The sequence below is a fragment of the Capsicum annuum genome, chromosome 3 (assembly GCF_002878395.1).
Source record: "Capsicum annuum cultivar UCD-10X-F1 chromosome 3, UCD10Xv1.1, whole genome shotgun sequence".
Taxonomy (NCBI): domain Eukaryota; kingdom Viridiplantae; phylum Streptophyta; class Magnoliopsida; order Solanales; family Solanaceae; genus Capsicum; species Capsicum annuum.
In genome coordinates this window covers 158,717,284-158,733,279 of record NC_061113.1, presented here as the reverse complement: position 1 = coordinate 158,733,279, position 15,996 = coordinate 158,717,284, and the positions used below count along the sequence as shown (strand labels likewise).

Genomic DNA, 15,996 nt, shown 5'->3' with positions numbered 1-15,996 from the left:
TAGAATTAGATATACATTATATTACAGATAGGATAAATTATTATACAGAAATTTGTAACTCTGCAATTACTACAGGATAAAATAATTAATGAATATATCTTACGAAAAAAGTAAATCATTAAAAGATATTGAAACAAAATTTAAAACATATCCACGCACAAATAAAAATAGATTCATTAGAAACCTAATCAATATATTAAATATATAATCCGCGCACCCCCTACAAATAATCCGCGCACCAACGAAGAATTAGAAATAAATAATATGCTGAAGAGACAGAAACAGATAATTATGAGTCCGAAGATAGTGAAACATATACAGAAATATTAACAAATACAAAAAATTTAGAAATCAATGAAAAACAAAAAGAAATTAATGAGGAAAACTTAGAAAATACCCACACAGAAATAAATACTCTTGATAAAAAAGAAAATGAAAATATAATACCTAAAACAACAGAAATAAGAAAACCTATATATTACAAGAATAAGTTTAAAAAATATAATAAATATGATAAATGGATACCAAAACAAATAATTAATAAAAATTATAACTTTTTAGATCTAGACTGTGTAATAGATACAGAAAAAATAATACAATTATGGATAGGATATATGACAAAACAATTATTAGATAATAATATAAATATAACAGATGCACCGAAATATATAGAAAAAACCCTAATAGGATCAGTAAAACTATGGTTTGCAAATTTAACTGAAAATAGCAAAAAAGTATTAAGAACTAATAAACCTATAGAAGGAACATCATCGACAACAACTAATACCAAATTTTTATGTAAATAAACGACTTATTGGACTAGCTACTATCATTCAAGAACTAGCAAATAACTATACTAACGGAAACCCAATATGAAGCTATTATTCAAGAGATCATCAAATTTTTAAACACTTTTATTATTTGCCAAACATCCAAATAAGTTAAAAAAATACTTTTAAGCTGATTTGACGTACATTTAAGGCAATCCAAACAACCTCTTATGTAGAGGTTTTAGATTCCAACATGGCTTTATTAGTCTTATTTATTACTCATTTTGGTAGTTCTAATTGCGAGAGAGTAGGGTAAGTTTAAATAAATGAAATCCGACTTCGTGAAAGGAACATCCTTTCTGTGGCATCGAACTTTCGAAAATTCTGACAGGAAGACATTCTTGAATGCTTAGAATTTCATAATATGACTTCATTGAGAGTCTTCACTCACACTCCAATTCAGAGCCAGTTTATGTTTGCCTTTCTCCTTCCCTTTCCATCACGATCAGATTCCCTTATTTCTCTTCTCCCACTTTTTTCCCAATCCCCAAGCCAAGAATCTCTTTCCCTCTCAAAGATTCTCTGCTTTCTCTTATAACTTTCCCTTTTCCAAGGATGCGATTCTTCTTCTCTCACCTCCACCCTCTCTTCTCTTCCATTACATTACATTCTCTCCCTGTTCCATTGCCTTTTTTCCATGTCTTCTTCTAGTGTCAATCAGTATTCTCAGCCTTGCATATATGGTAATGTTTCACAAGTTCCCATATTCTTTTTTTGCATCTTTTTTGTTATTTAACGTATAGACTTTTGACTATTTTCCTTGAATCTTTGTTTTTACTTACGTAAGAAGGTTGGATTTTTTTGTTTGCTATTATTGTGTGGTTTAAAGCAGGTCACGTTGTTTCTTCATACGCAGAGAGGAAGTCAAGGTTTATGAAATGGCTGACAAAGATATTCAAGGGTGGGTCAGTTAATAGGGGATTGCCACGTGGACATCAACCACAGTTTCTAGGAGATGAGAATATGTTTTGGCGCGCTCCACTCACAACATTGGTAATCTTTTTACTCTTCATTCATTTTTGATTCAGATTATATATTTTTGCCTTCTCAAACTTGCTGGAGTGTATATTCTTTTTTTTTTTTACCATGGTGTCGGGCCAGCTTGTGCGCACCTCAAGTAATTTCAGGGGCTACCTAACACCTCCCACTAGCAACACGTACCAAGTAACTCCATCTATCAATGCTATGACAGATTGGAAGAAATCACCGAGTGTTTTTGTCTCCTCTGAGATTTGTGTTTGAGACCTCATGGTTTTCAACCACTTCATTGACCACCATCTTACACCCTTGGGTGCGGAGTGTATATTCTTGATGTTGGGAAAATGGTTGTCTTGATTTTTATTTATTTTAGGAGAAAATATAATTATACATTCAAAGCTAGAGTAAAGAAGTAAATGAAAAGTCAAAAGATTCCTTCAAGGTATTTTTACATAAGCTTATTGTAGCAATGTGTACCTTTCTGGGTAAAAACCTGTAATGTGAACTGGGGAAAGGAAGATAACGCCTACCTAACAGTTTCATTGCTGCTTTGATTTTTGTTATTTAAGTCTATAACCAACATAATTTAGAGGATATCCCAGGTATGGTCTGCCAACAGTTCCCATTTCCGAGGCTTGGTATTTTTGTGTCTTCCATGTACCATTGTAGCACATTGAAGTTTTTCATTTCAACAATAATCCACCTTGGATATGACCTGCAAAGCTGATAATTCTTAAATTGTTTTCGGCAATTACCACGAATGATTGGTTTCTAAGATAAGCCACGTAGCAAGGGATTAAGCTTCGTAAAATCCATTGGACATTCTTCGTTCAAAATTTCTCTTTTTTGACCAAGAATGATCCAACATTTGATCTTGACCTAGTAAAAGGTCACTTCTGTGTTTCAGCTGGAGTACTTGTTCCCAAGGAAAGAATTTTGGCTGCTTCAGAAGTTAATGGTTAAATTCTTCCAGTCATGATCCAAATTAGAGTTTTGCTTTATCCTTCTACCATATATTTGCTCATAACTGTCTTCTATATTTTCTTATACTAAGCTTTGTAATGCCTTTTAAATTGGATTTGATGTCTCGTCTAATTAAATATTTCTTAACACAATTTTAAAGTTCATCAGGATGATCTCTCTAAGGCTAATAAAGAGAAAGAGGAACTAGACCATGCTACTGCAGTCTCTTTGACCGAAGATTTGAAACAACCAGGTGGCAATTAAAAGTTTACTTTCGTTTATATTTTCAAGTCTACGAGAGTTAAATTCCTTGTTGCTGTCCTCCAGAGATCTATATATCTTGTTCTGTTCTCTATTGACTGTATGACGAATTTCAATCTTTTGAAGTTGAGACTGACAGTTCTGTGCTTCACAGGATACAAATGCAGGACTGACAATGATGAAGATCTTGGAAGACCACTTAGCCATGACCTTAGTTCATCGTCATATCCTCCATATCCTCCTCCATATTCTCTTCCATATGCTCCTTCATATGCCCCTTGGGAATATAATCCCAGAAGTTATAGGTAATTGAATTTTGTTGAAATATCCTCTTGTGCATAGTGTAATGTGAGATTTAGCCTAATTCTCTGCTACTGCATTTCATTTAACCCTGTCTTTCAAAGCTCCAGTAACTTTCTATCCACTTATAATTGTTAAGGGGTAAAGACTAAAAAGAAAGAAGTCCTGCATGGGGTCCTGTTTCGTTTGTAGTTTTACTTGGATCAAAGAAGAGAACAAAGACTGCTGCTTTCTAGTATTTATGGATTTTTTTTCAAAGAAGGCTGCCTCTAGAGTGATAAATTCATGGAGCATCAAATTATTGTCGAGTTATTGAGAAAAATTTCTGTGAGTGTTCACTGAAAATGGAAAGTGTAGCATGCTGATACCATTTACAGATGAAACCTTCAAAGCTTTCCTGAAACCTTTGGTGGAAAACTGGAGAATAAACAAATTCAAATTTAATCCCGAGACAAGTGTGAACAAGCAGCAATTTCTACCAAAATGCATCTGAATTGATGTCCGTGTATATGAACATCTAAACAAATTTTGTGTCTTTCAGTAGACATGCTTTTGTAGTTTTAATGTACTGAAGGAACATCTATTGCATTTTGATAGAAACTGCTGCTTGTGCACACTTGTTTCGGGATTAACATATACCGTCACGGAGCATCATTATTTCTTGAGTACAAGAAATCTTATATGCACATGTATAATTTGCAGAATATGTAGTGGTTGCCATGGGGATATTGGTTCTGGCAATTGTTTGGGATGCATGGGAACATTCTTTCATCCAGAGTGCTTTCTTTGTTGTGCCTGTGGTTACCCAATTACTGAACATGAGGTACATTCTTGTCCTTGGTCTACAATTATCTTGTGCTGCGTAACTCAATCTTTCACCCAAAAAGGAAACAAAATTGAACTTGTAATCTCAATTCTTGTACAGGTTGAATGGTTTTAAATCTTTCATGTTTAGCTCATTGATTTCTTTGTTGAATCAAGTTTTCCTTATCAGGGAACAAAACATATCACAAATCATGCTTCAGGGAAATGACTCGCCCCAAATGCGAAGTTTGCTACCAATTTGTAAGGACATGGTGCTTCTTCATGTAGTTTGTTACTGGAAATTGCTCATCAATAATCCAATTTTTGTTGATGATTTTGATCTTGACTGTATCTGCAGTATAGGCTTCTCCTACATGTTCAGTTAGTATGTTGTTGATTCTTGCTCTTACTTCAGTTGAAAATGCAAAATCCCTGGAGCGTATTCACATGAACAAACAAATGCATATACTGGCAAATGCACAATGATTGATTGTCATCGATCTAAATCATCACTTGATGTTGCAATATCACATATCGAGATGGCACGACTGCTTCATTCCTTAATCCATTGATGTTGTTTTGCATTTTGTCATCTTTGAGACAATTTTGTCTAGTTCACGAGCTTAGAGTGAACGTTTTACAGCAGGTTCTTCTGTTGATTATATTATATGATTTTTTTTCAAATTGCTTTATGATATTTTTTTACTGATTAGGGACCAGCATAAAGAACTAATTTTTGTGTAGTCACTATTGCATCTTTCGACGAAGCAGTTTAAGTTTTTGAAATGTTTGATGAAATTTGAAATATACTTGCAGACCAATGTCGAAAGGAGTATTATTTCTAACTGTTTGATCCCTCATAGTTGATTTTATGATCCACTATTTCATTCAGATTCCAACAAATGCAGCAGGCTTGATTGAGTATAGGTGCCACCCATTTTGGTCTCAGAAATATTGTCCTTCGCATGAGCATGATATCACCAAACGATGCTGTAGTTGTGAACGTCTCGAGGTATGGTTGTCCCTAAAATTAAACATGTTGAACCAGCTATCATTCAACAAACTAGTTTAAATCGCACGTGCCCCGCATGTGAAGTCTTGCTTATTAAAAATTGAAATTTAATAATTTATTTCAATTAATTTCAAAATGTTAATTATTAAGAAAATAATAGATTAAAAAATTTAGAACCTACAAAATTAAATTATTTATTAGACAAAGATTATTTGATATTGAATGAAATTATAATAAAAGTTAAGTTGACAAGTAGTATGATTGTACTTAAATTTTTATTTCTAACAAAACTACTATCTTTCAAATCTATTATTTATTAAAATCAAGCATCTTGTTTCTTCATGTTTTTAAATATTTGTAAAAAAGTTTAATGTGAATGCGATTCTTAAGTGAAAAATGTCAAGTTATAAAAAAAATTGAATTGAATGATCAAAACGAAATTCTTTCAAAATTATATTAAAAAAAATTTAAAATAAAAGAAATGATGAACTAAATAAATGTTTAAAGAAAAGATTATATATCACATGCTACAAAAGAATAGGTTGAAAAACTGATGTTGTTAAGGATCAATCAATCTCTATGAGGGTAAAAAAACTGTGATATTAATAAAGTTTTAAACCTTTTTTTTTATAGACCTCTAGAACTTTTCCTCCTAAAGAAAAAAATTTAAATATGGTAGATTTTAATTTTTTCCATAAATTATTTACAAAAATTAGATAAACTAAAACCTTAGGAAGTGGGCACAATGCTTAATCCCAGTACATCAAGCCATCTAAATACCTTTTGTCATTATAATAATGACATTATATAGTGTCGCCTTAAAAAATTAGTGCTACATATTTTCAATATAAATAACAAATAACAATACCTGTGAAAAAAGTAAACTGGCGGCAACTATATATTGTCAATATAAATAAAAAATAACAATTCCTGTAAAAGAAGTAAACTTACGGCAACCAAAAATAAAACAAATAATAGTTGATCGATTGCTGTTGAAGGGGTACGTACCAATATTTGTTTAAGATGGTACAATGTTGTAGAAGAAAAAAAAGGAGAAACATAAACCTTTGATTTTTTTTGCGGCAATATTCGTTTTTTTGATAAAAAAATTTCAACTGGAAGAAAAACACAAGATATGATCAAAAGGGAGAATTCATTGTTAGTTGTTGATTATGTATTCATATATAATCGTTAAATTTATTAAGCAAAAGAAATAAAGAAAGACATAAAGAACGGTGATAATGAAAGCAAGAAAATAACTTCAATCAAAATCAAAATCAAAATTAGAAGAATACGCAGCAGTAGAAAAAGTCGTATGTTATGTTTGTGTAAACCTTGATCAAAATAATTACTTAAATAGAATTGTGAATATTTTTAAATAAGATAAAATTCTAATACATTTAGAAGTGTTGAATATTATGATTTCTCACCAAATCAAATAATCAAACTCAAAGAAGATACAAACCAAATTAATTGTGAAAAAGTAAATCCATACATGTTTAGAGGTTTTTCGTCGATTTTCAAATCTTATTAGACTTAGGATCATTTTTCTTTAATTTTCAGTGATATTTTATCATATTTGTGCTTTGTTTAGTATTAGTTTTCCATATTCGGCCTATGATATCTTAGAATATTTGTATTTTGTAAAATTTTGATGACCTCTAATAAGGAAAGGTTTTATTATAAATATATTTAACTAATTTTCAGCTCTTAAATATTAGAAAAAAATAGTGAAAAGACGATTTTACCTAAAAGAAAGACTTTTAATGAAGGGCAAAAAGTTCAAACAACATTTCTTAGGCCCGTCACAATTTAATATTATATATTTATACATATGTATTTATATATATTATAGATTATAGATACATATATACATATATAGATATAGATATAGATATAAATATAGATACAAATAATATTTTACTGTAAGCATCTATATATTTTACCATCAGAAATTTTAATTTTGCCCTTCATTAAAAGACTTCACAATAGATAAAATTGTCCTTTACTTTTTTTCTCAATTTATTATTATTATTATTAATTACTTTCATAATATTAATTTCCAAAATATATGGAATCAATATATTAAAAAAATACATTTCCTAGAAAATAAGTCGGTTGTTTTGAGTGTTTGAAAAATATAGGTGACTTTTTAACCAAAAAAGTCTCCTACTAAGTTTTGGATTCTTGCCAGTGTTTTTTCCATTTATAACATTAATATTAATGGCTATTTTTATTGTTTTCTTAATATTAGGAATTTGGAGTTCTAATAAGGAAAGATTTTGCCATAAATATATTTGTATTTAATTAATTTTTGTTATGAAATATAAATTAAGAACCACAACAATAAATAAAGAGAAGAGGGAGACTTCTTTATTTCTCTTAAAATATGAGAGATCATCAGTTTGAGGATACAATGAACAAAGCCCCTCTATTTATAAGGGAAAATACTCCTAGTTTCTCTCTAAAAGATACTTCATATCCTAATAGATATCAAATAGATCTTGATAGATCTTATCAATTCTTGATAAACATTCACTATAATGTAAATAATTCATAACACTCCCCTTGAATGTATAATTGATAGATAATGTGCCTCGTTAAAACATTACTAAAAAAATACAGTGGAAAAAAAATCTAGTGAAGGAAAAAGAGTACACATCTCTAATAATACGCATTTCGGTTGCCTCATTAAAAACCTTACAAGGAAAACCCAGTGGGACAAAACCTTGAAAGGGAAAAAGAGTACAACGCGTATTAACTCCCTCTAATGAGAACATTCTTGAATCTTTGCATCCCGATCTTGTGCACCATCTTCTTGAAAGTTGCAATTGGAAGAGACTTGGTGAATAAATCAACCATATTGTCACTTGAACGAATGTGTTGCACGTTAATATCACCATTCTTTTTGTCGCTCATGTGTATAGAAAAGCTTTGGCGAAATGTGCTTCGTTGTATCTCCTTTTATGCATCCTCCCTTAAGTTGTGCTATGCATGCTGAATTATCTTCATATAAAATCATGGGTACTTTGTCACATTTCAAATCACATTTTTTTTGAATGAGATATATCATGGACCTCAACCATGCACATTCTCGGTTTGCTTCATGAATAACTATTATCTCAGCATGATTCGATGAAGTTCTAGATAGACTGCTTTATATATCTCTAAGATATGACAGTATCCTCACATATGAACAAATAGCATGTTTGAGATCTAGTTTTATGTGGGTCGGATAAGTACCCAACATCAACATAGCCAACAAGATCGGGACTGCAAACTTTAGAATAAAATAAGCTCATGTCTTCTATCCCATTTTGATGTCCCCTAGTAGGAGCAGAAATATATCTTGCTAACAAATTGATTGAAAAGACTATATCAGGCCTTGTAGTATTTGCAAGATATATTAGTACATCAATTGTACTAAGATATAGTACTTCATAACCAATTCAGTTTGATATATTTCTCATTTCAGTAAATAATCTACTGCTTTTGAAAACTCTCCAAGAGTTGCAATAATATTCAAACTATCATTTTATCCCTTATAAGGTTAATAAACAAGTTTCTCAGAAACTTTATATGTTTCAAGCATTTTGAATCCTTAAGGGATTTTCATAGAGATTTTTATCAAGTGACAATATTTAACATTTCATGTGTGACATCTACTAGTGTCTGGACTACAAGTCAAATAAGTTTTATGCTTACCAAGATGCATCCTTTCACATCATTTGATAAATGTTTCTACGTTAGCATGCTCAAATAAATGTAGACTTCAAATCATTGTAATCTTCTATAATATTGCGCCAATACTGTATCAAAGATATCATTATTGATATATCATTTTTTATCGGTTCACAATGTGACATAATATTTTGAGATCTCATCACTTCATTATTTTTAAGTACCTGAACCTCGCATAAGGTTTCATGAAGTGTTATGCCGTATGATCTTCAAGAGCACATTGCCTTCTTATTATGATCATTTGCTCCTTTTTTTTCAAGAATTATTGCATTTAGATCTGATTGATCTACCACGCCTCACGCATGCATAGACTTTGTCCTTTAGGGACACAAAATAGGAGCACTTGCAGCTTAATATGAGATGTTTTCAGCATTTGACTTGAATTGTCTTTTGAATGAGGATCTGATGATTATTCCTCACATATTTCTTACATATTTCTTAGGTGTTTATAATCTCTCCCTTATGTTAGGAAAACTAGTATACATCCTTTATCTTCTTTGAGAATTTATCTTTGTGTATCATGGTATATTCATTAATTGTATACCGCACATCAAAACTATTAGATGAAATCGTTGGTTTCTGACATTGAACCAATTGAGAGGGAAAAGATAATCATAATTTATTAGTCTAATGCATTCAAGTGCTATTGTATGCAACATATCATATTTCAGACCAACACATGAAACTTTGTTCTCATTATTAATGACTTATTTATCGAAGGAATTCAATGCCAAATCATCATCATCAAGATGAATTGTCTTGATTACGCAATCTAAAAGTTATGCTCTTAAATCAATTTTATTAAGCAAGCAACTTTATTATTGTCAAGCTACAAGTTATCAATAAATGTACATGTAATCATCTTATTTCGATGCATCTTAACAGATCACGTGATAGGTGAACAGACCCTTATTCACCTTTTATACTTTTTAGATTTTAAGGGATCCAATCCCAAAATTAGTTGGTCCAACCAACTTATCATGAGAACGTGAAGAATTTTCTAATTCTGCAATATTTGTTTACTACTTAATATGCACATCTTTGAGATGTCACAATCGTTCATATCAATTTATGAACTTTTATGCTAGTAAACTCCAAGTTTACCATCACATGTACTTTTTTTTCTTTAGTAAATTTCAAATTTACTATTACATGAATAAATTTCAGATTTATTACTTTAGAAATAGATTTCAAAATAACTCTTCTCAATTATTCCTCCTCTTTCGGGGGTGAGTTGTGATAAAATCACAATCAAGTGCACATTTGTATTAATAAGCTTTACTAAATATTATCGCATTCACCTTAAGGATTGGATATGTACTTAAAACAATCGAAATTCTCATTCCCAAGGAATGGAATATAATCGTGCCTTAAGTCTATCAAATTTTGATAGCTTATAACCTCTTTCATGGTATTGCTACTTCAGGAGCAAATCAAGGCATACATATAATGTAGAGAATTTTTTTCTAACATATCTTATAGTCCTAATGTAATGCTCTGAGTCTGTACCTCGGACGCTACATGATGCTCATAATCCCGAAGGACCACAAGCTAACCCATGACTGGTACCTGCTGCAGTAACTGAATAATATCACTGTAAAGTATGCGAAAATTAGGCGGAAACTAGTCAGAAGGTTCAATACTGTAAATAAATACTATATACTGAAATCTGAATACAGTATAACAATACCAAAATTGAAACATCTGTCTGAAAAATACTCTAGTCTGAAAAGCCTCTACTTTATGAATTATGGAGTTGATGGAACAAGTCCCCAACTAACTTTAACTACTAAAAACTGTACTAATAAATTGAAGTACTGAAGTAAATAATCACATCCTCGAACTATGAGGACTTACCACTAACTCTGACTGTTGTAGATCTGAACTGCTAAGGGTACTCGGGAGCTCGTGCATCTGAACTTATGATATAAGATATCATAGCGCAAAAGAAAGGTATGCGTAAGTACTTTGAATGTACCGGTATGCTAAGTGAGGTAGGCTGAGATGCATGGGTTCATATACATGAACAATACTGACTGAAAGACATGAATATAACTGAACGAGAGTACATGCATAAGTACGTAAACTGTAACTGAGATCGTGATAACACTAGATACTGAGTTCTGAATACTGATTAACTGATATATGAGTTTACTTATACTGTATTGCTGATAACTGAATGACTGTATTTAACAGTCTTGATTCTGTGGAACTAGGTTGAGTTCCGTATTGAGCTGAGTGACTGTGTCTGAAAGTCCTGAAGTTGTAGGACTGAACTAAGTTCTATACTGAGACTGAATCTGAAACTGAGACTGTGGGAGGTAATCATCTAACCGACATGCCTCAAATAAGATAATTGAGTTGGGGTCCAATATGTAACTCCAATTGAAAGGGTGTCAGTACCGTGCCACAGGTAAAGACAACTGGCTATGGGGTCAGTCCTAGTCTAACGGGTGACCCCTGAGATCAGTCCTAAACTAGCGGGTGATCCCTGAGTATGTCAGTCCTATCTAACGGGTGATATCTCATAACCTACGCTGGCTACGTAGTTCTGGAACTTAGGGATTGCTTCTAGGGACTCAATCCTAGCTAACGGGTGAGCCCCCATCCCTATGCTCGCTCGGTGCTGAATCTTACTCCCAAATGAAAGACACTAAACTTATTCCTAAACTGTACTAGGCTTGACTGAACTGTTACTGATCGTACTGTTTAACTGAACTGAACTGAGTTCACTGAGTTCCGTTGACTGACAGAATACTACTGGATTTTATTAATTGACTGAATACTACTGAGTTCTGTTAGCTGACCGATTTTACTGAGGTCGGAACTGAATACTGAACCGGACTGTACTAATTCTGAGTTCTTTGAGTACTAAACTGGTTACTGACTAAATACTACTAGGTTCTGAACTGAGACTGATTACTGAATATTACTGAATTTTCTGAGTTCTGTAACTGACTAAGAGTACTATTGATCGTGACATGGCTGAGACTACTCTGTAACTAACACTGGCTCTTGGTAAACAGCTACATTGTCGGGTATTAAATACACCAGGACTCGATAGCATGAAAAGTAGAGCATAGCATAGTCGTAAAAGTCATAACAATGTATGCTAGTCCATAGTTCATTCATAGAGACATTTACTCAAACACTTGTAATGCATTAACTTGTACATGAATGGGGAATGCATGTTAGCATGCTATAATTTCATTATTCAACTCACATGAACAATTCATCAAACACTTAGAGGGCATAGTACATGCACATAACACTAGACAACATGAGAGCATTACAATTTCAACACCAAATTCACAATCTCAAGGCTTTAGCATGACTTCACATGACACTACACATAAAATAAATGATTTCACATGAATCTTGCAACTAATCATGGATTAGAAAACCCCATCAACATAATAATCATGAACATAGTCTCATCAAATCATGAAATTCATTGAACCCTTTAACTTGTTGTTTTGAAAAAATTTCTTGAACTCCAAGGGTGGAAGGAAACCCTTGGATGAACACTTAACATACCTTAATGCTTGAATTCTTGAAGGTTGACGAAGTGTTCGTGAGGATTGATCTTGAAATTGATGTCCTAGGGTTTTGTTCTTGAGAGCAATTTGAGAGAGAATGAATTTTTACCCTAGGAATGACTTAATTTTGTGCTTTTGGGGCTGGATAGGGGTGGAAAAAATGATCCAAATACCCATCTGAATGTGGTTTTTAAAGACTGAAAAATTGAACTGTCGAAGCACAGATCGACGTGCCACGTCGTTGGCATCGACATGCCGCATCGTTGGCATCGACACGATGGACAACGCACCGCGTCGAGTCCGCATCGATTCACTAGAATTTGCCACTGGGAGCCAACAAAAATATTAATCGACGCGATGGACGACGCGCCACGTCGAAATCCCGTTGATACACTATTTTGGGTTCCCAGACATGTGTTAAACGAGGTTTGAAAAATACGAAACTCGTCCGAAAATACCTACTGACATTCCTGATCATGATTTAACCTTAAGATCGTTACTTTAAGGTCATAAGAGTTGTGAAATAGAGTTGCCAACTTACGAAGGCCAAAATAATACTAAGTCTGAATACTTAGCTAGAATTTTCTAAGTCTGGGACCCCTTAGCAAGGTTAATAGACTAAGTTGAGCTTAGGATTTTGCGGGGTCTTACACCTAATAAGCGTGTGAAAATATTATCAGTTTTGATGATTATTATTATATTGTCCCTTCATGCTTATATTCGTATGTTGAAACACTTGTCTTTTTTTAGTCATATTAAGCATTGCTACCATGTTCACTTTAGGGAATGGAGCATATTCAATGAGACATGTTTTCATGATTTTTCACAAATGACACATTATTTTGCCTTAGCCATCATTATATCAATAATATGGTGCATTGAGATTCAAACTCAATATCTTAGTCATATAAAGGCGTCTTAGGCCACAAATCGATGAGATTTAAACCCAACATCTTATTTTCATGGTGCATGTATTCATATCGTGCTTTTGAGAGGATGACCATCTTCAAGTGGTCAAATCTTTCTTTTAGTCTATTCCACCAAATAAGTGGATCCTTAGTAGTAAGGTATTCAATTTTCAGAATTTCGTCAAGATGATGACGCAAGAAAATCATAGCCTTAGCACAATTTTTATTAGATGTTGTATTTTATTTCTTTATGGAGTCTCCAAGATCCATAGCATCTAAGTGGATTTCAACATTCAACACCTATGAAAGGTAGTTCTTGCTCGAGGCAACGATCTCAGATTTTGTAAGACTATTAGCAATACGAAAAGAAAGAAAATAATACCTTAGCCTTCAAATTTGAGATGACAAAGTCTTATGCTGATAACATGTTATGAAATATAAATTAAGAACAACAAAAATAAATAGAGAGAGAAGAGGGAGGCTTTTTTATTTCTCTCGAAAGATGAGAGATCATCAGATTGAAGATACAATGAACAAAACCCCTCTATTTATAGGGAAAAATACTCCTAGTTTCTCTCTAAAAGATACTTCATATCCTAATAAATATCAAATAGATCTTATCAATATGTTGATAGACATTCACTATAATGTAAATACATTCATAACAATTTTTAATTTTTAAATATTAAGAAAAACATAGTGAAAAGTCATTTTATCTAAAGCAAATGCTTTTATTGAACGGCAAAAAGTTCAAACCACATTTCTAAGACCCTGCACACTTCTAATATTATATATATATATATAGATATGTGAGATGCTGATATTGTTCTTATCTTCTTTCAGCAATGGAATGCAAGATATGTATCACTTGGGGACGGAAGGAGCTTATGCCTAGAGTGCATGGAATCTGCCATTATGGATACCGGGGATTGCCAACCACTTTACCATTCCATCAGAGACTATTACGAAGGCATGAACATGAAAATAGAACAGCAAGTTCCTATGTTGCTTGTTGAAAGACAAGCCCTTAATGAAGCCATTGGAGGGGAGAAGCATGTAAGGATGACTTTATACTTGTTGCTTTTCTGTTTTTTAGTCTGGGAAATTTTTGACTGGAAAACACTTTAGGGTTTTCATCATATGCCCGAAACAAGAGGTTTATGCCTATCAGAAGAACAAACAATCACGAGTGTAAGCTGCTTATTCCCTTGAAATCACTTTTTAGTTTTTTTCTAGCTTAAAAACGTTTATATCTAGGTAACCTAGTTAATTCTGCATTACAAGCAATGACATCTTATTGTCTAGTTACTCAAAAGGCCGAGAATGAGTGGTTGTAAAGTAGTGGGAATCAGAACACGCCCTCAGACGCTAACTCAAAAATATGAAGTTACAGCCATTCTAGTATTATTCGGTTTACCAAGGTAACTTCTTGTATCTAATTCATTTCAGTTTGTTTTCTTCTAACACTACTCTTTGGCTACTTCTGGTATGTCCTACTGACAATGATATGGATGACATACAAGTAACCCTCATTTACCAGTTAAGAATCTCTCTAGAAAGATTATGTGTTAGGCCTGATAGACTTACTATATCTTTCTATCTGCAGATTACTTACTGGTGCTATTCTTGCTCATGAACTGATGCATGCATGGTTACGTCTAAAAGGTAATTTGATCCTCTCTTTCTATCTAAATTGGTCTGAAATAGATTTTAGGGATATATAACCTTCAAGGAAAAATAGATAAAAAGACAGCTAGATGCTTCCTTTTCAAACTCTCGTGATGCCTGGTACTAGCTAATCAGAGGCCAATCTAGGGCGAGTTCAACTGAAGTCATTGCTTGCAGCTCGAAATATGTACTATATGCAAAAGATATTTAAAAGTATAGTACATAAAATAAGATCACAATCATTCTGACTCCACAAAAGTGTGTATGCTGGATATCCGCCTCTGCAGCTAATAGATGTTTAAATTAATTTACTTAGGAAAAGTTACCTTAAACGAAATTTGCAGGATTTCGTAATCTCAGCCTTGAGGTAGAGGAAGGCATCTGCCAAGTGCTTTCCTACATGTGGCTTGAATCAGAGGTAATGCTTGGATCCAGAGATATGCCATCAACATCAACCGCTTCGTCCTCATCAATGTCATCAACCAAGAAAGGTTTTAAGTCTGGAGTAGAGAATAAGCTGGGTGAGTTTTTCATGCACCAGATCGCCCATGATACTTCTCCAACATATGGTGGGGGATTCAGAGCTGCCAATGAAGCCGTGAATAAGTATGGTTTAAGATTTACATTGGATCACATTCGCCTGACAGGAAGTTTTCCTTTGTGATCCCATAATTGTTACATCTCTGTCCGTGTCTGTCAAAGGTCACTTGTGCTGTATGGCAATCCAGAAAGTGAATTGAGTGCTCCCCAAAGAGAATGACTTGATCTTGCAAGCTGGAGTAGCTCTTATTTTTTATGAGTTCCGTCTGTGGTTACTTAATTCCAAAGAGATGATTATATGCTACAATGAGAATGAGAAGTAAATGTAACATGTATTGTGAAGAGCAGCATTTTAACTGCAAATAAAAATTGAATTTGAATGCTCTAGGATTGTCTTTCATGTCCTCTGCAAATATTGTTCTAAAATAAAATCCTACTTCGAAACCAGTCAG

General features: G+C 33.0%; 1 protein-coding gene across 2 annotated transcripts; it reads left to right on the top strand.

Annotated features, from left to right (window-relative positions):
- Positions 1-1,055: 1,055 nt before the first annotated feature.
- LOC107863593 (protein DA1-related 2) lies at positions 1,056-15,931 on the top strand. Of its 2 annotated transcripts, none has more exons than XM_016709590.2 (12): positions 1,056-1,513; positions 1,687-1,823; positions 2,940-3,024; positions 3,187-3,337; positions 4,035-4,155; positions 4,314-4,397; positions 5,029-5,148; positions 14,180-14,392; positions 14,465-14,527; positions 14,642-14,757; positions 14,943-15,001; positions 15,349-15,931. In XM_016709590.2, the coding sequence occupies exons 1-12, from the start codon at positions 1,468-1,470 to the stop codon at positions 15,666-15,668; spliced, it is 1,515 nt and encodes a 504-aa protein (XP_016565076.1). In that variant the 5' UTR covers positions 1,056-1,467; the 3' UTR covers positions 15,669-15,931. The 2 variants fall into 2 exon arrangements, with proteins under 2 accessions (XP_016565076.1, XP_016565075.1); XM_016709589.2 differs by having other exon boundaries at positions 1,663-1,823.
- The last annotated feature ends 65 nt before the right edge of the window (positions 15,932-15,996 follow it).